This window comes from Peromyscus maniculatus, chromosome 17 (assembly GCF_049852395.1).
Source record: "Peromyscus maniculatus bairdii isolate BWxNUB_F1_BW_parent chromosome 17, HU_Pman_BW_mat_3.1, whole genome shotgun sequence".
Taxonomy (NCBI): Eukaryota; Metazoa; Chordata; class Mammalia; order Rodentia; family Cricetidae; genus Peromyscus; species Peromyscus maniculatus.
The window spans coordinates 9,884,493-9,905,034 of NC_134868.1; the positions used below are offsets into that span (position 1 = coordinate 9,884,493).

A 20,542-nucleotide genomic window follows, 5' to 3' on the forward strand; every position below is an offset into this window, starting at 1 on the left:
AAAAGGAAGGTTTTAGCTTTAACATAGTAAAATTACATATAATAGAACAGTTATCAAGCAAGAATTACAGTTTTAACATCTAGTCCATTTATATTTGGCAAATTCAAAGAAAATACTCTGTTTATCCTATATTTGTGAGTCCAAGGCTTCAAATCTAATTTATCTTTTATCATGATCAAGGAAAATTATAACTATCTAGTCTTTAACTACATCAAAGACCTCAGGAGGATATAATATTACCTAAGTAAACAGGAAGAGCATTGTAAGCAACTTCCAAAAAATCTAGAATGACAGAGACAGCTGGCTGCCTGGACAGTCATCCTAAGTTCCTCTGTAATGTTGGGGCATCCATCTTCAACCTACAGTCTTAGAATCTCTCAGTTGCTTCTTCCTGTGTCCTGTAGAATGTCTGGCAGTCTTATGGTGATGTCACTCTGTATGCTGTGAATGTGTTGCTCTGATTGGTTGATAAATAAAATGCTGATTGGCCAGTAGCCAGGCAGGAAGTATAGACAGGGTAAGCAGACAAGGAGAATTCTGGGAAGAGGAAGGCTGAGTCAGGAGTTGCCATCCAGACACAGAGAAAACAAGATGTGAAGACAGAACTGAGACAAGGTTCTAAGCCACGTGGCTAAACATAAATAGAAACTATGAGTTAATTGAAGTGTAATTAAGTAATAAGCCTGAGCTAATGGCCGAGCAGTTATAATTAATATAAGCCTCTGTGTGTTTATTTGGGGGATGTGAGTGGGAGAGATTTGTCCTGATTGTGGGCCAGGCGGGACACAGGAAAACTTCAGCTACATGCCTGTCTTTATTTATTCACTTTACTTACTTGAGACAGAGTCTCACTATTTAGCTCAAGCTAGCCTTGAATTCTCTATCCATCCTCTTGCTTCAGGCTCCTGAATGCTGGGATTATGGCTATGTACCATCATGATTTGACTTTTGCTTCCTGTAAAATTTTATTTATATGGTGTGCATACCCCCATTTATTTGTGTGTAGGTGAGGGTACTCAGGGAAGCCGGAACTAGCATCAGATCCCCTGGAGCTGGAGACGCAGACAGTTGTGATCCCCTGTTGTGGGCGTTGGGAACTGAACTTGAGTCTTCTGCAAGAGTATTATGTGCTCTTTACTGTGAAGCCACGGCTCCAGCCCTCGAAACAGTAAAGTTTATTTTATGACTGATTGTTGAAATGCTCAAGATGGAATGGATGCTTGCAATGACTACCTTCTTTGCCTTAGGGTTGTTCCCTGAGAGCATGACAGACAAGTTTTCGGTGCCTCACTCACCAAAGCTACTAATATTTCGTGCCTTAGCTATGGCACTCAGATTATGATTTCTCAGGGGTGGAGGATGGGATGGGGTGTGGGATGTGGACAGGGCAGCCACATCTGCCACAGGTCGACTGTGGAAGGCAGTGGGCCTTTTTAGAGCCACAGGAGTCACACAACCCGTTAGTCTTATTGGCGTCACTTTCCAGGCAACTGAATTCCCTTTGCTCTCTAACTGCTTCTGAGACCAAAGAGTCTGGAAGGGAAGGTACGTCCAGTTGGTGTTTCATGCTCCACTTCAAAAAAAAATCTAATGAAGTATTTATAGATCTGGATTCCTTTCCAGGTGACAGGTTTTATTCAGGACAGTGTTTTATTCAGGACAGCAGAGAAAGAGGCATCTGAGAGAGAGAGAGAGAAAAAAAAAAAAGTCCAACATGAAACATCGCCCAGCTTGTGTGCAGTCTTTTTTCTTGGTGGCCATACTCCGTGGATTATTTATTCAGATCCGTGCTGTTTTCAGATCCAAATGGCAACCTTTGCAGATGTTGCTCCCCAAGTACCAGTCCTACCCAAGGGTGGTCATTTAAGCCCATGCTTTTGTATTTTTGCGGCCACATTGTGAAAGGAATGGACATGCCATCTGTCTGTCTTTCCTCCATTATAGGATTTAATCAGAACGCCAAACTAAATCCTTTGTCTAATTCATGAGCAGGATCTTATTTTGTGTTCTTTCAGGGTGTCACAGAAGATAACTGGTATAGATCTGCTGGCAAAGGATATTTTTTTTTTTCCTAGAAGGACACAGGAATATGTCTAAATACAATTAAAGGCAGTATCTGTTAACTGTCAAAGACAGCATCTGTTAACTGGTAGAAAGCATCTTTGCAACAAAATGCAGTGTTCTGATTTCCAGCCGGACCTTGCTATGGTGACATCACAACCCTTAAATGTGGACTATTGAAGCAGTGATGTTCAGGGACAGAAGGCGGCAGCTGGCTGCTTCTCAACCCCGCCCTACATTCTGATGCGCCCAGGTGGAAATCCTGGAGACGCTACGTTAAAAGGCTCTACTAACAACCCAAGAATGTGTTTTCTACAGGCATGGTCCTGGGTCCTGGTTCCCTCTCATTGACAACAGCCTTCCCGAGCCGAGGCGTTAGGTGTCATTCCACCTGCCTGGTCCCCGGCGCCATTTGGTTTTTGACGTGGGTCTGAGCCAAGGAATCACGCCAGCATCCCTGGCGGCTGCCAGCCCTGTGCTGGGCCTCCTGGCTCCCGCTCCCTGGGGCGGGTAGTGGAGCGCGCAGAGCCGCCGCGTCACCGCTGTCCTCTGGGTGGCCCCAGCGCGCACCACAGCTCATTCAGCCCTGGAAGGTGAGGCGAGAGGAGGCTGGTGCTGAGCTCGCCAACTCCACCCGGGCCCGGGCAGACAAAAGAGGCCTGCGGTGCAGCTCGCGAGGACGCGATGGCCCGGCGCGGAGGACGAGTGCTGCTGGCGTTCTGCGCTGCCCTGGTGGCCGGCGGGTGGCTGCTGGCGGCGGAAGCCCAGGACCCCGGGGCGCCCGCGGCTGGCATGCGGCGGCGCCGGCGGCTGCAGCAGGAAGACGGCATCTCCTTCGAGTACCACCGCTACCCCGAGCTGCGCGAGGCGCTGGTGTCCGTCTGGCTGCAGTGCACCGCCATCAGCAGGATCTACACGGTCGGGCGCAGCTTCGAGGGCCGGGAGCTCCTGGTCATCGAGCTGTCTGACAACCCGGGGATCCATGAGCCCGGTAAGCACCCTGCCTGCTGAGGGGCCCCAGGGACGGGAAGGAGTAGAGGTGGGCCCGGTGCTGATTCCCGGTGGAGGATGCTTGGATGGAAGGTGGGAAGTGGGAAAGGAACCGAGCGCCCAGCCTCTTCCCCATCGTTCGTATCTCCCACTCCCTTTTTGGTGAACAGAGGCGAGGGAGGCTGGAGCGATGCGGGCGGGAGTAACAGGCAAGCAAATCCCAGAGCTGGATCCCTGGGTGTTCACCCTCACAGATGGGTCAAACTCTAAACAGCATGAAATCGTGAGTTCTCAGGAATTCTCTGCGAACACCTTCCCCGCAGACACGAGTGCAAAATAAGGTGCAGAAGGCGGGGTCTCAGGGGAGACTGGAAAGAGTCATTTATCATTTGTCTGAGAATTTCCAAAGGACCAGCTTATTGGGCGCTGCAGGCTCTACGCACCCACCTCTACCCATGTGTGAGCATTAGGCTGTGGATGCTGGCAAATTTTAAAAGGATATTGATGATCTAGGTGTCGCGCCGTGTGCATAGATGCAGCCCTTTCTTACCAGGGTGGAAAAGGGAATCTCTGACAGGCATACAAATTCTGAAACTGCAGATGGCCTTACGAAGAGAAAATAGAACATTACATTTTGTCCCTCTGCTTTAACCGCTCTGAGATGAATAGTTCATGACCCGGTTTTATCTCCTGGAACCATCGTGTTAGGCATTTTTCCTTCAGAGCATGTTAAAACACGTTTTGATTTATGTTAAAGGCTGTGGGTTTAGTATTACAAGGATATTTTAAACGATGTTTTGGGACCTTTTGGGTTATATTTATGCTCTTTAGAAATGATTTAGGCCTGAGCTTTCTGTTGATCCTAAAGGCCTGCTAAAGTGGTCTGAGCGCTACAATCAGCATGGAATGCTTTTTTAATTTTTTTTTTTTTTAACGGTGAAAAAAGCACAAAAGCTTGTCTGAAAATTCTCACTGCAGGACATGGACAGTCTCTCTTCCTCCATCTCCCCCTCCCATTTTCTTTCCTCACTCGGTCTCTTGGTCGCTTAGCTTGGCCTTGTATTTGAAATGTAGTCGAGGTTGGTCTTGAACTCCTGATCCTCCAGCTTCCAAATCCTAACGGGATTATGGGTGTTTCCCACCACTCCTGACTTTTTCCTTTTCCTCCTCCTTTCTTTTCTTTCTTTTTTTCCGTCATAGGATGCAATCTATGAAGGCTGAATAAGTCTCTATTGCTGAGCCATGCATTCAGGTGCCTGCATAGTTTAGCCAGCGGCCAGCAGTTTCCCCATGGTATAGAAAGGATTACGATAGGTGATAATAGAGATATCTGGGTCTTTCAATGTGGAGTGTATGGGCTGATCAAATAATAAGCCTTTAGAAAAATAATGCAAATAAGGTAATTAAAAGGATGTGGATGAATTTGCCCCGAAAACCCTACAATCAGGTCCTAGAAAACATCCACAAAGTGTTGCTGCAGGGAAAGGAGGCCCCGGAGATGTCTCTAGGGTGATGGTTCAGTCAGTAACATGCCTGTCACCCAAGCATGAAGGCCTGAATGGGATCCCCCAGAACTCACGGAAGAAGCTGAGCAGGGAGCCCCTGTAACCTTTGTGCTGGCAATGCAACCCAGGAGCTTGCTGGCCAGTCAACCCAACTGAACCACCAAGCGCCAAGTTCAGCAAGAAACTTTGTTTCAAAGAGGAAGGTGAAGAGTGATTGAGGAAGGTACCGATGTTGGTTTTGAACCCTCCCACTGACATGCAAGCAAGCAGAAAGGCACACATGTACACATTCATGCATACATGCACAATCAGGAAATCCCATTTTGAAATCGTCAGTGAAAAAAATATCTATACACGTTTTGTGACAATTCAATAAGAATCAGGTTGATTTTTGACTTGCTAAAATATTCAGGAAAGAAACCTTTCGTAATTTATATCTAAGTAATAGGATCCAAATGCTCAGACCGTTCTGTCCAGGGTTAAAAATCAATTTGTTTGGAACAATAATTGTTTACATGTAGTTCAAGCTTGCTTTTGGGAAGTGAACTTGATTCCCAGCTGACCTATTTCCCCCAAATCTGTAAAAATTTAAAGTTCCTAGTGCCAATATATATTTGCCAAATATTGTGATGAAACATGTTATGCTGACAAAATACCTACAGAGCTTGAAAACAAAACAAAATAAAACAAACAAACAGAGATTTTGATGGAGTGTGTGTTTTTATTTTTGCCTAGCCAATTTGGTATGAATTAGTGTGAACCGATTACAGGCAAGCAGGAGCTGACAGACAGTGAAGATAGATGTGAGATTTTGGAGGAGAATCTGAACCGAACCACACAAGGTCAAGAGTTATTTTCAGACTGAATGAGTCAACAGGGCTTTTGCCAGAAGTTACATTCTTGATTGGCTTGTGATTGGCCAGCAGAAGGGAGGAGAGACTGATCTGGGCTATAACCTTATATTTCAGGCTCAGACTGCTCAGGCTTGGGGTAGGATCTAGGGCTGGTATATGGCAGGCCAGCATATTCCCAAACCAAGGAGGCAGCTTTTTATGGAAACTGACATGAAAAATAGCGAAGAATCATCTCTACCATGTACCACATTGGTTGACCTAAGGGATAAAGTCTCTTGTCTTTTGCACTCACATTCTTTGGAAAGATAATAAGAAATACAAACTGGGCGGTGGTGGTGCACACCTCTAATCCCAGCACTCGGGAGGCAGAGGCAGGTGGATCTTTGTGAGTTCGAGGCCAGCCTGGGCTACCAAGTGAGTTCCAGGAAAGGCGCAAAGCTACACAGAGAAACCCTGTCTCGAAAAACCAAAAAAAAAAAAAAAAAGAAAGAAAGAAATACAAAGGAGCCTTAAAAAGGGTAAAAGGTCACCTAATTTCCTAAGTTCATTCAGTGATGCATGATTTGACAAGCATTAAATAAATAAGAAAAACAGGTTTGTACATTTAAAAATTTCTCGGCATCATTAATAATTAATAATAAACACTCTTTCACTGAGCTACATCCCCCCAGCCCTGTTGAGTGCATAAAATACAGTATTGGCATTCGTTATCTTATTATTAAGGATTGATTTTATAGGTCTTCAGTGGAGTGTCTTTATCAGATGTCTCAGAACCGCTGCCTACCCTACTGCTGGTGGTATCCTGGCCTGGTTGACTTTCCTCCAGTTCTTACAATTTTCTTCTTCACAGATGTTTGCCTTTTATTTGTTTTAAAGTGGGGGGGTCTTGATTTGCTTCAGTCTGACAGACCATTTTACTCGGTAGGAACTTAGTGCTTATTCTTTGAGACTATCTTCATGGTTCTTCCTTCAGGTGAACAAAACAGGTATTTTCACTGACGATCTAACTTGTTTTCCTAAAGAATTTAGGATGAAATTGCAGAAGGTCATGACCTGTCTACCCATCTCAGCATCAGTGGAAAGGTGTTTGGAACTGGATTTTTCATGCCTTCCCAAGATTTTCTGCACTGGGGTTCTTTCTATGTGTTTCCATGATTCTTTGGAAAGCACAGGGTAAAGACAATGATAGTTTCAATCTTAGAGGACTTGAGTTCAAGTCCTGCTTTTTGTTTTCAGCTGAGTGCTAGTGGGAAAGCCAATTAATTACCTTCTCACTATGGTCACATATCATCTGTGAAACGACAACCGCATGATAAATGAGATGATAGATATAGAGTTCTTAATGAGTAGTAACAGTTAATATCCCCTATGCTATGGCATTTCTTTTGTTGGCCTGTGTGTTCTTCTAGTAACTATGTGCTTAGGGGTTTTACTTTTTTTGTTTTTTAAACCTTAAATGTCTCGTACAGTTCTTGCGGATTGGATATGAAACGTCCCCTGTAGGCTCAGGTGTTTGAACACCAGACACTGGTGGTAATGGTACGGAGGCTGTGAAACCCTTAGGAGGCGGACCAGATCTGGAGGAGGATCATAGGGGCATGCTTGAGGGTTTATACTTCAGCCCCACTCCCTGTTCACTCTCTGGTTCTTGACTGCCAATGAAATGTGACCCCCTGCCTTCTTCCTCCATCACGGCATCTTCCCCAGGACAATGGAATAGATCTCCAACTGCAAGCTGCAGAAAACCCTTGGGTCCTTAACTGGCTCTGGTGGCCAAGGCAGCAAAGAAACTAACACAACAATGCTTCAGGCATGGCGGCCACTCAGTGGGTATCTGTTGAATAAATGCTTCAGGCATGGCGGCCACTCAGTGGGTATCTGTTGAATAAATGCTTCTGGCATGGCGGCCACTCAATGGGTACCTTGTTGAGTAAATGCATGCTTTCCCAAACAGGCAAAACTGCTCATTACCAAATGAGGCCATGGTGAAGGTCATGCCATAACACACGTGAGCATGCCAGAAGTGTAATATAAAGAATCAGTTAAATAGTTAAATTGCCTTTTAGAAGAAAAGTTGAATAAAAATTTCAGATGTAAATCAGCAAGAATTTCTTTAGTGAATTTTGACTTAAAAAAACAAAAACAAAAACAGCATGCGTGGCTGCTGAGATGGCTTAGTGGGCGAAGAGACTTTTACAGCCTACCCAAAGCTATGAATTGAGTCTCCAGGACCTCCATGGCAGAGGGAGAGAGCTGACTCCCGCAGGCTGTCCTCTGACCGCTACACTCAAAGTGACAGCGTGCATGGCCACGTTCATATGCTGTCACACAAATAAATGTAAAAAATAGTAAAATGCACGCCAGTGACGAGTGTTGCACAGGAGGAAATACATGCTTGTTTGAAAGAGTGAAGCTGCACTTCTCCAGGCTCTGAGTTTATTATCCCTCAGGACATGGTACACCAACCATGCCCTTGACAATGTCACAGAGAAGACCCTTCGGAAGCTAGCTGGGAGATCAACTGAGCTCAAAGGGGAAGGGTGTTTAAGTGTGTTCTTCCCTTCCCAGTAATGATTGGAACTGCATGAATCCATCCATCTGTGAATGTTTCTATTTCTTTAAAAATTCATGATATGGCTCTTTTAGAATAAAACCTAGCCAAAGAGAAGAACTGCTTATGTTGCGGGAAATTTTAATTCTTTCCAGATGCTCCGCTTACATCTTAAACTGTCCCCAAATGAGTTATCCTAAAAGATGAAGGTGGGGTGTGTAGAATATTACAGGGCAGACGCTTAAATAAAACCCAGAGGGTTGCCTAGGACAGTACACTCAGGAATAACTTTCCGAGGCTAGTAAATATTTTGCTTTTTATAGAAACTTGTTTATTGTAAAAAGTATCCTGGCTCTACAACAGTCATTAAAAAAAAATCTTCATTTAAGGATATTTCATTTCAAGTAAAGGCTTTTTAAAAGAAAGGGTATTTTTAAAATGAACCTAAATAAACCTTTCAAGTTAAATTTAGGTTGCTAAAAAATGCCTTGCTGTGGTTTTGCTTGTCAGGGGAATTGGGATAAGCCCATAATTTATCTGATTTGCTTGCTCATGGCAGACAGCTCCCTCATGTTCAGGTCTAGAAGGGATGCTGTCCTAATGAGGTCTTTAGTTCCTCTACCTAAATCACACCGGCTATGTAAATCCAGAAAGTTTCACTTTTACCCAGATATCGCCATTTACAGCAATTTGACCCCCTCAAGAAGCACCTTGGATGTACAGCTAAACTCAAATCATATATTTGACCATGTGTAGGGCGGCAAAAATCCTGACCAATATTTTTTAAACAACTAAATAAGTGTTTTTATTTTATGGGTTTACGTGTTTTGCCTGAATGAACGTATGTGCACCTTGTGTGTGCCTGTTCTTAGTGGAGGCCAGAAGAGGGCGCTGTGACGCCTGGACCTGGGATTTCAGATGGTTGTAACCTCCATGTGTGTGCTGGGAACTTTGGTCCTATGCAAGAACAACTGAGCTATAACTTTTTTTTTTTTGCCACGAATTAATTTTTAAACTTTTGACTGTAACTGTCATTTCACACCAAAATAGATTTCTCAAAAATGAAAAGAAAATGTATCTCTGATAATGCAAATACTACTTCCACTTTAATTTAGGGATTATTTAATAAATACTCTTCATATATATATATAGTGTTTTATCATGTTTATCAGATCTTTTGAAATAAATCCTTAGCACCTTTTTATAAATTTTTTTACATGTATGCATTTGCTCTCTCTCTCTCTCTCTCTCTCTCTCTCTCTCTCTCTGTGTGTGTGTGTGTGTGTGTGTGTGTGTGTGTGTGTGTGTGATGTGTGCCACAGCATTAGAGGTCAGCTTGCACATTCTCTCTTTCCTTATGGGTCTCTAGGCTTGAATACTGGTTTTCAAACTTGATAGCAAGTGCCTTAACCCAATAAGCCATCTAGCAGGTCTCTTCCTTTAGTCTTTTCTTTCTTTCTTTCTTTCTTTCTTTCTTTCTTTCTTTCTTTCTTTCTTTCTTTCTTTCTTTCTTTCTTTCTTTCTTTCCCTTCCTTCCTCTCCTCTACCCCTCACTCCCTCCCTCCTTCCTTCCTTCCTTCCTTCCTTCCTTCCTTCCTTCCTCTCCTCCACCCCCCCTTCCTTCCTTTGACAGTGCAGGGTGTGTACCATCACAAAGCTAGGATGACCTCTAACCTACTGTGTATACCTCATGCTGGCCTCAAAATAGCAATGATCATCCCGCCTCAGTTTTCCAAGTGCTGAGACTATGGACACAAGACCTGCATCCAGCCCTCTGCTTATCTTGCCTTGGGTATGCCCTTTCACAGAAGATGAAATTCAATGTCCAACTCCGATAACAGCCTCAATTCTGGAAAAAGTCTGTTGCATACCGATTCCATGGTTGTGGCCTTCCCCATTCTGTCCTGGGTGCTGCGAACATGGAGACAGTGGACACAGGAGAAGCTACTAGAAATGCTGAAGGCATTTACAGAATGGAACAGTTTGTGTTGGAGGAGGCAGGGCCCAGTTTCTGGTTTAAAAGTGCTGTGGTCCTAACAAAGAAGTTTCGTTTGTGATGTTAGCACAGATGGTTTTGTTTACATTTACTAGAGAAAAACCAGTCTTATTATTGTGGGAACTCCGTAAATGTTAACTCGGATTTTGGACTTCTCCAGCACTAGGGGATTAGATGCTATGATTTTGGAAACAGCTTCAAATTGGCACAATCCACTGACCATCCCACACTCCCAACAAAGAGAAATCAGCTGGTTAAATGGATTTTTCCCAAGACTCAAATCCATTGTGAAAACTAACAAAACAGCAACAAAAGAATTCTCATGTGTTTACTGTATAGATACATAGCTAACAGTACTGTGTAGAAGCACACTCTAAAAAAACACACATGTAGATTGTTGTCTAAGTTTTGATGGTGGCAAGACAATTGTTAGAGCAGACACCATCTTAAAATACTTAAAATTTCGGATTGGTATTCAATATCTATCGACATCTCATACTTTGTATACTAAATTAAAAAGTAAAGAATAATCATTTGTAAGCTGTTTCTTTTATTTCAGGAATTTTGGGCTATTGTCCTCTTAAAATGCGGTCACATATTCTCCCACAGCTTCTGAGTGCTTGATCCACATTTGCCCCTGCTCTTGTGTGAGTGCTTACTGGGTGCCTCTGGGGTCAGCTTGAGGTCAGCTTGGAGAGGCCAGTGAATATTAACATGCCATCTTGCTCTCTTCTCTTTCTTCCTTTTATCTGTGGATATCAAAAGAAGAGAGAAGAATAGTCCTGTCTTTAAAATTAATTGAAAGATTTATTTATTTTATGTGAATAAGTACTTTGCCTGCATGTGTGAATGTGCATGTCTGGTGTCTTTGGAGGTTAGAAGAGGGCGTTGGATCTCCTGGGACTGGAGTTACAGATGGCTGTGAGCTGCCATTGGGTGCAGGGGATAGAACTTGGGTCCTGTGCAAGAGCAACAAATGCTCTTCTCTGCTGAGTCAACTCTCCAGGCCCTAATTTGTGGTTGTGGTCTGATTCATTTGAGTCACGAACACCCAGGCATGTATCACCATGCTCGGCCCCATAATGAGCCCAGGGACACATTTGTACATAGCTGTCTTTCTCTAGGCATGCCTCCAAGTTCGGTTCTGAATTAACAACATCTTCATGCCTGTGGCACACAAGGAATTAGTGCTTGCCTTCATAGGATTTGGAGTGTGCAGGGTCCTTCTTCTGTTGAAATGCTGAAGAGAAAAATCAGAGGTTGGGGATATAGTTCAGTCAGTGGTGGGCACTTGCTTATCTTGTCTGCATCCAACCCCAAGCACTTGGGGAAAAGAGGAGGAAGAAAATATCTGAATTTTCCTCCTTTGCAAAGATACTGTCACATGGTCTTATTCCCTACAAAATGAATGTACCCTGTGGTCACTATATAGCTAAATGCACACACACACACACATGCAGACAAAACATTCATTCACATAAAATAATACAATCAATAAATCTCTAAAAAATTATTAATAGTTTTATTTTAAGAAAGACAGGTAACTCTGGGTGTTTATTTTTCCATCAGGCTATTTAAAGAGGATTTATAGAGACCCATGTCTTAAAATAGGCATATTTTGGTTAAGTCTGTATTGCTTCTCTTTCCTTAGACAAGGATAGCCTGTGGCAAGCTACATAAAGGAGCCTTATTCCTTCTCATCCACATCCTTGCACCCCCCCCCATTCCTTTATGACAGAAATCAGAGCTGTGAAAAAAGACTTCGAGAACATATCTGTAAGATCCTCTGAGAGCCCACGGTTTGAGAATTGCTTGTGCTGGAGTTTTTTCTCTCTGGAGGGCCATCCTTTCCTTTAATTTCTTAGTCAAACATACTAGAGCTGCCAGGAGGCTGGAATGACTTACGACCACTTATAAATTAAGTTTTCTAAAATTGTCTGGGAGATAAACAGGATTAAAATGTCACTAAGATAATAAATGAACAAGTCCAAATACCTAATGAAAACCATGCTCTCAGAGCTTAAGACACATTTTTATGTCAGTATTAAGTTTTCGCGTTGCCAAGTTATGTATTGGTATATCTTCCTCCCCCATCCCCCCTTTTTTTACTTATTTATTTATTTGTGTGCGTGTGAGTATGTATGGGCTCCTGCATGTCACAGCACACATGGGGAGGTCAGAGGACGACTTTCCATCATTGTTGGTTGTCTGCTACCACGTGGGTTTCTGGAGGTTGAACTCAGGCCATCCAGCCTGTTGGCAATCATTTTTTACTTCCTGAACCAGCTTGCTGGCTCTTTCCCATTTCTTAAAAATAGGTTTTCTAATGGATCTGTCATTTTCTGGACCCAGGGTAGTGACTGTACATTTTCAGGGTAGACTATTCAAGGTGTCTGTTGGGTCTGTAGTAGATTCTCAATGCATTAATGAAGGAATTAGTGCTTCAAAAGGAGTGACAAAACATGTTAGATGTACCCACCTTGCCAGCCATTACTTGTAAGTGTGCAAGCTAATAGTTACGCCAGCGCACAGTTTTGTCTTCCTTCTCATATTCTTGAGGGGAAACGAGCCATCTCTCTGAGCTTTATTGTTTTTGGTTTTTCAAAACAGGGTTTCTCTGTGTAACAGTTCTAGCTGCCCTGGAACTAGCTCTGTAGACCAGGCCGACCTCAAACTCACAGACATCTGTCTGCCTCTGTTTTCCAAGTGCTGGGATTAAAGGCATGCACCACCACCACCCAGCCTACTTTATTGTTATATACATAGTGTCTGGCATACATAATTTTATCACCAGTAGGGTCCTGTGTTAAAGTCCTAAATTGGTACTATTTCTCATTCTGGTCCTTTGTACATAAAGTCCTCACTATATGTGAGCCTTCAGATCTGGTTGTTCTTTAGGCATGGTTCTGGGCAGGTGAGATAGCTCAGCAGGTAAAGGTGCCCACCACCAAGCCTGAGGACCTGAGGTTGGTTCCTAGAACCCACATGATGGAAGAAGAGAGCCAACTCCTGATGGATGTCCTCTGCCCTTCATACACACACACACACACACACACACACACACACGTTCTCCATAGTGCAGCCATATCCACACATCCACCTGCCCCTGCACACAAAACAAGCAAACAAATGTTAAAACAACAACAAAGCCAAACGCAGCTCCTCTTTGTATGTTGTGGTACCTCAGTCCGGCTAAATCAGAACCAAAGTAAAAAAGGCTTTTAGTCCTCTGGTGAACAACCCTGGAAACTGTGAAGGAAGGACTACACGCAGCCACATGTGACATTTAATTTTCAAGTAAACATCATTTCAATATTTGTTAAGAATAATGTGGGGCGCTGGAGAGATTACTGGGAGGTTAAGAACACAGGCTGCTCTTGTAGAGGACATTCATTCAATTTCCAGTACCTATATAGTTGCTCAGCTGCCTGTAACTCCTGTTCCAGGAGATCTGATGCCCTCTTCTGACATCCACAGGGACCAGGCACTTACATGGTGAAAAGACCTACATGTAGACAAAACATTCACACAGCAAAAATAAAGATATAAACTAATCATAATAAAATAGACTAACGTGGTCTTGTTAGACAGTGTGACGATGAGGAGGCAGTCTTTGCAACAAGATGGACAATACTTGATAACCAAGGAAGTACAATACCAAATACTGTCACCTGGGGGGAAATGGCAATTGTAATTCATGTTGAAACTTAAGTCATCACAGGACATAAACCTACGGATGTGGCCTGAGTCACTAACATGCTCCCATGTAGGTTTTGAGATTTGTGAAATAGAAACTATAAAGGGGGTTCAATGTGTCTGTCAAGCTGGGAGAAAATTTTTCTGCCTGTGGCTTCAGGTGTCACATTTGGTGAGAACTTTGGTCAATTGACATGGTCTCTTCCTAATTTTTCCCAGCCTTCCATGCATGCATAAATAACCTCTAAAGCAGTGTGCCTTGACAGACTGTGTACGTTTGGAGGAAGAACCTTTAGCTTCGAGGACATTTAGGAAAAATATGTGTCTGCTCATTATTTTAAATGTATTTAAACCTTATGATTTTTAATGGAATTTGGTACGTTGCAGTGTCTAAAAGCTAACCTAATTCAGACAAAACAAACAAACAAGCAAGCAAAAACATGTAATTGATTAATTTTTCTCTGTGTGGTAGGATCTTCTGTATTTCATACTGGCTTCCAGCTCTCTATGCAGTTGAGGATGACTTTGTCTCAACCTCCCAAAGGTTGGAAGTAAGGGCCTGGTCCAGAGCTCTGTGCATGCTAGGCAAGCACGCTACCAATTGAGTTGCATCTCTAGGATAATTTTTTTTTCTTCCTGAGATTATAGGTATGATCTAGCCAGTTTTCTGTTTTTTTTTTTTAATTATTTTTTTGTGGACATGATCTCTCTCTGTTATGTAGCCCTGGCTGTCCTGAAACTTGCAATGTAAACTAGACTGGCCTCAAACTCACAGACCTACCTCTGAATCCCAAGTGCTGAGATCCAATTTGGTGATATTTTCATTTGAAAAATTTTAACAATATTGCAAGTGTTAAGGCTGCTCTAGGTTCTATTGTAGCAGTAAAATCCATGGTCTATGATAATTACTTAAAAGCTCTTGAGGCCTCTTTCATTATTTCTAGGCTTCTGAGTATGTTATTACTAGTTGCTTCAGGGAATTGGTGAGACTGTTCAGTGGAAAAACGTGCTTGTCACCAACCCTGAGAACCTGAGCTCAATCTTTGGAAACTATTTGGTAGAAGAAATGAACCAAGTTGAAAATTGTCCTTGGACAATCTGTCTCTCTGTCTCTCTCTCTCTGAAACATACATATGCCCCCAACACACACACACACACACACACACACACACACACACACACACACACACACTAAAATAAACAAAAGCATGAAAGAAGTCATTGATTTGGGTTGCTGGAGAGGATTTTTGTCCCTAATGACTTTTAATCTTTAAAACACTTTCCTTTCTTCTTTAACTCTATTTCAGTTTGTATAAACTGTATTTGAAAATCTCATGCAGCATTCAGGAGTGTAAGCCATTGTGAGTCTGGAGCTACTTTTCCTAAGCACTTAAAATTCTTATTTTATTGTAGTGACCCCTTTAACGTTGAAGTTGAATTCACTGGTTGCTGTAGTTCTGTGAGTTCTGCATTTGGGGGGAGGGAATGAATGGGAATGTGTTTCTTAAGTGAGGGTGCAGAAGGGTGAGGCTTGCTGGTATTTTCTCAAAAATTTATTGGTTAGTGTGTTTGTGAACTCTATAAAGAGAGTAGCATAAGGAAAATATTCATACTTCAGCCAACATTTGCAAAAGACTGAGAAGGCTCTTTTTTTTGTAGACCATGTAATATTTTCCATGATGTTCTCAGACCCAGGTCATATGCAATGGTATCAAAGGGCCCTGTTAACAACATTCAGGTAGAAACACCCTAATAGGATAGATCACCAAGAAGAGAATAATGACTTTCATTCATGAGGTATTTGGAAATGCCACATAGAAACACATTCAAACCTGTTCTCATTTGGAGGTCAAACTCTGTGTCCCAGAGGGCACTACATCATCTCTGTGTTGCTATACCCACCTCAGATTCAATGTAGCAATAACAATGAGGTACCTGTATGAGCGACAGTCAGCAAATCAAAGAGACGCTTCCAAAGACACGAACAGAACCTGGTGGCATGGAGGCTCCTGCTCATTACTCATCACTCAGGAGGCTGAGGTAGAGGAGAGCTGTGAGTCTGAGGCCAGCCTGAGCTACCTAGCGAGACCTTGTCTCAATAAACACATAAGAACAAAAGAGGGAAATGAGAAATGAAACAGACGATAGTATATCGCTAAGTAATCAATAAAAGAGAGTTGAAGGGAGAGAGGGAAGTATGGAAGGAAAGAAAGGGAGTTAAGGGATATAGATCTATTTACATCTACTACATAATATAGATTGATATATATTAAAGAAGGATTTTGGGCATGGAAGAAGGGGTCAAAGGGGATGAGGAGGGCCAGACAGGGTCGTGGGTTCGTGAGAAAAACAGCTATCAAGTGTTTTCTCTTTAGGCAGAATATAACTACACATTCAGACATTAAAGGTGAAGGGTAACTGTTTGTGCTGAGGAAGGAAATCAGGGAAATGAGGGACAGGGGTCAGGGACCGGAGGAAAGACGAGCCAAATTCAGTCAGTGATACGTATATGTGAAATGTCATAATGAAACCCATTATTTTATAGGATGTATGTGTGAAATGTCATAATGAAACTCATTATTTTGTATGCTAACTAATTAAAGCAATTGGGAAAATGGACACAAGACTTTTTGAAAGAAGGAGATCGTTTTTAGAACAAGGTGAGTAGAATTAAAAGATGATGAATTTAAATTTTTTATTTTGTTTATTATGGTTTTTTTTTAGACGAAGTTTCTCATTGTGTAGCTCTGGCTGTCCTGGAACTCACTATGTAGACCAGGCTGGCCTCTAATTCATAGAGATTCCTTTGTTTCTGCCTCGTGAGTGCTGGGATTAAAGGCACATCACAAGTGACCTAATAAAAAGTAGAAGAAATGGTTAATTCCAAAACCTTTAAAAACTATTACACTTGTTTTTAAAAGATGATTTTTATTTTATGAGTATGGATGCTTTGCCTTCATATGTGTGCATTCACCAAGTGCATGCTGGTGCCTGAGGAAGCCAGAAGAGGGCGCTGAATCCTATTGAATCTTCAAGAGCTGGAGTTAGGGATAGTTATGAGCTGCCATGTGGGTGCTGGGAATCAAACGCAGGTCCTTTGGAAAAGAGGCCAGTGCTCTTAACCACGGAGTCATTTTTCCATCCCTGTTTATTACATTTTTTTTGCGTATTGTCCATCTCATCCTTGGTGTGGTGGCCTTACTGTCACATTTTCATCATGCCAGCGAATACAGTTTGGGAGCCATTGTTCTTTGGAGTCTGTTTCCTCCATCAGGAAAGTAAAACTATTTTGGGTAGAGAGTATGCTAACATTTTATTTAGTAAATTTTATTTAGCAAAAACTAGGCATATACTACGGTTGTGTGATTATATAGCTTATTCTATATTTTGCAATTATAAGCAGAATAACTAGGTAATAATATACTACAATAAGCAGTAATTGATAATAATTCCCTCAGTAGCTATTGGACACTTTTTCTCTTTGAGACAGGGTCTGACTATGTAGGCATGGCTGGCTTCTTGCTATGTAGAGCAGGCTGCCCTTGAACTCACAAGTGCCTCCCAAGTGCTGGGATTAAAGGTAGGCCTACCATGTCTAGCTTGTTAGATACTTTCTAGTAATTCATAGAGTAAAAACATGTTAGATAATTTTGATTTCGCTAAGCCAATTTCCACCAGTTAAATATAGCTCAATTAGCATTCTGTTTTCACCCTGCAATAAAGAAAGAAAAAAGAACTTATTTAGTGTTGGACACAGTGGGTGTGTTCTCGTGTCTAGATATCCAAGGTGCGGAGATGACAGGATGTCTTAAGGCTGGGGATTCAAGGTCAGTCTGGATAACACATCTATGCCCGGTCTCAAAAATAACACAATGAACACGTTTAAAAACAAAGCACCCAAAATGGAAACATCCAAAGCGATGACGCAGCTGAGGAGCTGAGGGAAAGCCCAGCCTGCAGGGTTGCTTTCCAAATCGGCAGCTGCTATAGCGCATTCACCCAGCTGCATCTAACCCTCGAATAATGATCCTGTAGTCTGTCAGAGGATTTGGAGAGAGAGATTCACTACTCGGAAATATTCAGCATTTAGCTAATTTTTCCAATTATAGGTTTTTGATTAGGGCAAATTTATTTTGAATTACTCGTAATGTTGAACCCAATTTTCATTAGTGTTCCTTAGAACTGTGACACGTTAGAACTATAGCTTTTTTTTTCCCTGACTAGCAAACTCTCATTTTATAGATAATTACATTGGGCTTCAGAGAGAAATGAAATAACCTATGCTAGGTTGTCAAGCCTGGGATTCATCTTCTGATATAGTTGGGGAAAGGACGAAGCGATTTCTTATGGCTGTGAACTGTTGGTGTGGACTTGTCTGCAGAATTTACCGGAACGTGACTTATCAGTGTTTTCCTGCCCTGTGTGATGTGAAAGCTTAGGGGTATGCCAAAGGTGGGTGGGCATGGCTTGGGGTAGAAGAAAGTCAGGAAAGGACTGAACTACGTCACTCCAGCACAGCGTAAGCAAATGGAGAAGATGTTATTTCTCTTGGCAGTAAAATCTACTCTCTGGAAAGAAACAAGCTTTTGTTGGAAGATTTCTCTGAACTTGTTGGAGGGTTGGGCTTCCAGGGCACAGACATGAGCTAAAATAAACAAAAAGCAGAAGCACACATTTGGTGTCTATGAGGAGGGAGGAATGGATGGAGGGAGGGAGGAAGAGAATGAGTTGATGACCGGGATTTAGGAAAATACTGAGAATTAGCAGCTTTACTCTATTCACAATATCACGCTTTATGAATGGATGACTTTGGCAGATGGGATGAAGGATTTAATCTTGCTTCAAAATACATTTACTGGCAGTAGCTGAGGATGTAGCTTAGTGGTAGAGCATGTGCTTAAAAGAATATAGTAGGCCCTGGGTTCAATGCCAAGTACCTCAGCAGTATAAGTAGCAATAATCTTATAGAAGAGAAAGTGGGGAGTAGTCTTGAATGCATTGGCACAGGAGACAGTTTCCTGAATAGAACATCAATAACACTATTGATCAACACACTAAGATAAACAATTAATAAATGAGAATTCATGAGACTTAAAAGCTTTTTTAAGGCAAAGGACACTGTCAATAGGACAAAACAACAGCCTACAGAATGAGAAAAGATTTCTACCAACCCCACATCCCACAGAGGACTAATATCCAAAATATATAAAGAACCCAAGAAACTAGACATCAACAAACTAAATAATCCAATTTAAAAATGGATATATCTAAACAGAGAATCTTAAATAGAGAAATATCTAACGTATGAGAAACATTTAAAGAAATGTTCAACGTCCTTAGTTATTAGGGAAATGTAAATCAAATCAACTTTGAGATTCCACCTTACACTTGTCTGAATGGCTAAGACAAGAACACAAGTGATAGCTCATGCTGGTGAGGATGTGGAGCAAGGGGAACACCCATCCATTGCTGGTGGGAGTGGAAACTTGTACAGCAACTATGGAAATCAATATTGTGGTTCCTCAGAAAATTGAGAATCTACCGACTTCAAAATCCAGTTATACCACTCTTGGGCATATACTCAAATGGCACTCCATTCTACCACAAGGACACTTGCTCAACTATATTCATAGCAGCTTTATTCATATTAGCCAGAAACTAGAAACAACCTAGATGTCTCTCAACCGAAGAATGGATAAAGAAATATGGTACACTTACACAGTGGAGTATTACTTACCTGTTAAAAACAATGACATCATGAAATTTGAAGGCAAATCAATGGAACTAGAAAAAAATCATCATAAGCAAGGCAATCTAGACCCAGAATGGCGATCATGGTATGTACTCACTTATAAGTGGATATTAGCTATTAAGTAAATGATAACCACTCTACAATCTACAGACCCAGAATGGCCAAGTAAGAAGGAGGGCTCTAAGTGGGGCACATGGATCTTACTGAGAAGGGGAAATAGAATATATTTTGAGAATAGACTCGGGATGTGTGGGGATGGGGATAGCAGGGATCAGGTAGGGGAGGAATGGATGGAGAGAGAAGACCGGATTGAAGGGCATTTGTGGGATAATGTGGAAATCTAGTGCAGTGGAAAGTCCCTGGAATCTCCGAAGGTGATTCTGGTGAGGACTCCTAGTAATGGATAGTTCAAAGCCTGAACCAGCCATCTTCTATAAACAGGCAAGGCTTCCAGTGTGGGACTGGGACACCAACCCATCCATAAAATCCTTGACCCACAATTTGTCCTGCTTGCAAGTTGTGCTGGGGCAATGGCAACACAGATGTTTGGGAGTGGCCAACCAGTGGTCTAATTTGAGGCCCATGCCATAAGAGGGAACCCATGCCTGACACTGCCTGGATGACCAGGAACCAGAGAATAGATGCCCCAGAGACCTAGGGTATAACCAAATACGACTGGACAGAAACAAAACAAAACAAAACAAAACAAAACACAATGGAATAATTCCTAATGATATTCTGTTATACTCACAGATCTGTGTCTAGTCTAGTTGTCATCAGAGAAGCTGACTCCTGCAGCTGATGGTAGCAGATGCAGAGACCCACAGCAAACATTAGGCAGAGAGAGAGGGCCCAAGTTGGAGGTCTCCATCAGATCTCTCCTGATGGAGGGGGAGGAGGAATTGTGGGAACCAGAAGGCTCCAGGACACCAGGAGAACACAGCCCACAGAATCAACTAATCAGGGCTTGTGGGGCCTCAACAGAGACTAAAGCAGCAATCCCAGAACCTGCACGGATCTGAAGTAGGTCCTCTGCGTGTATCTTATGGTTGTTGGCTTGGTGTTCTGGGGGCACTCCTGACAATGGGAGTGGGGATGTCTTTGACTCTTTTGCCTGCTCTTGGGACCCCTTTCCTC

General features: G+C 42.4%; 1 protein-coding gene across 1 annotated transcript in view; it reads left to right on the plus strand.

Moving 5' to 3' along the window:
• Positions 1-541: 541 nt before the first annotated feature.
• Positions 542-20,542, plus strand: part of Cpe (carboxypeptidase E) — a 105,128-nt gene continuing 85,127 nt past the window's right edge. Inside the window, exons 1-2 of the mRNA XM_006987547.4 lie at positions 542-615; positions 2,016-3,052. Coding sequence (XP_006987609.1) covers positions 2,746-3,052 — 307 coding nt within the window. The 5' untranslated portion in view covers positions 542-615; positions 2,016-2,745. The remainder of the gene's footprint in view (positions 616-2,015; positions 3,053-20,542) is intronic.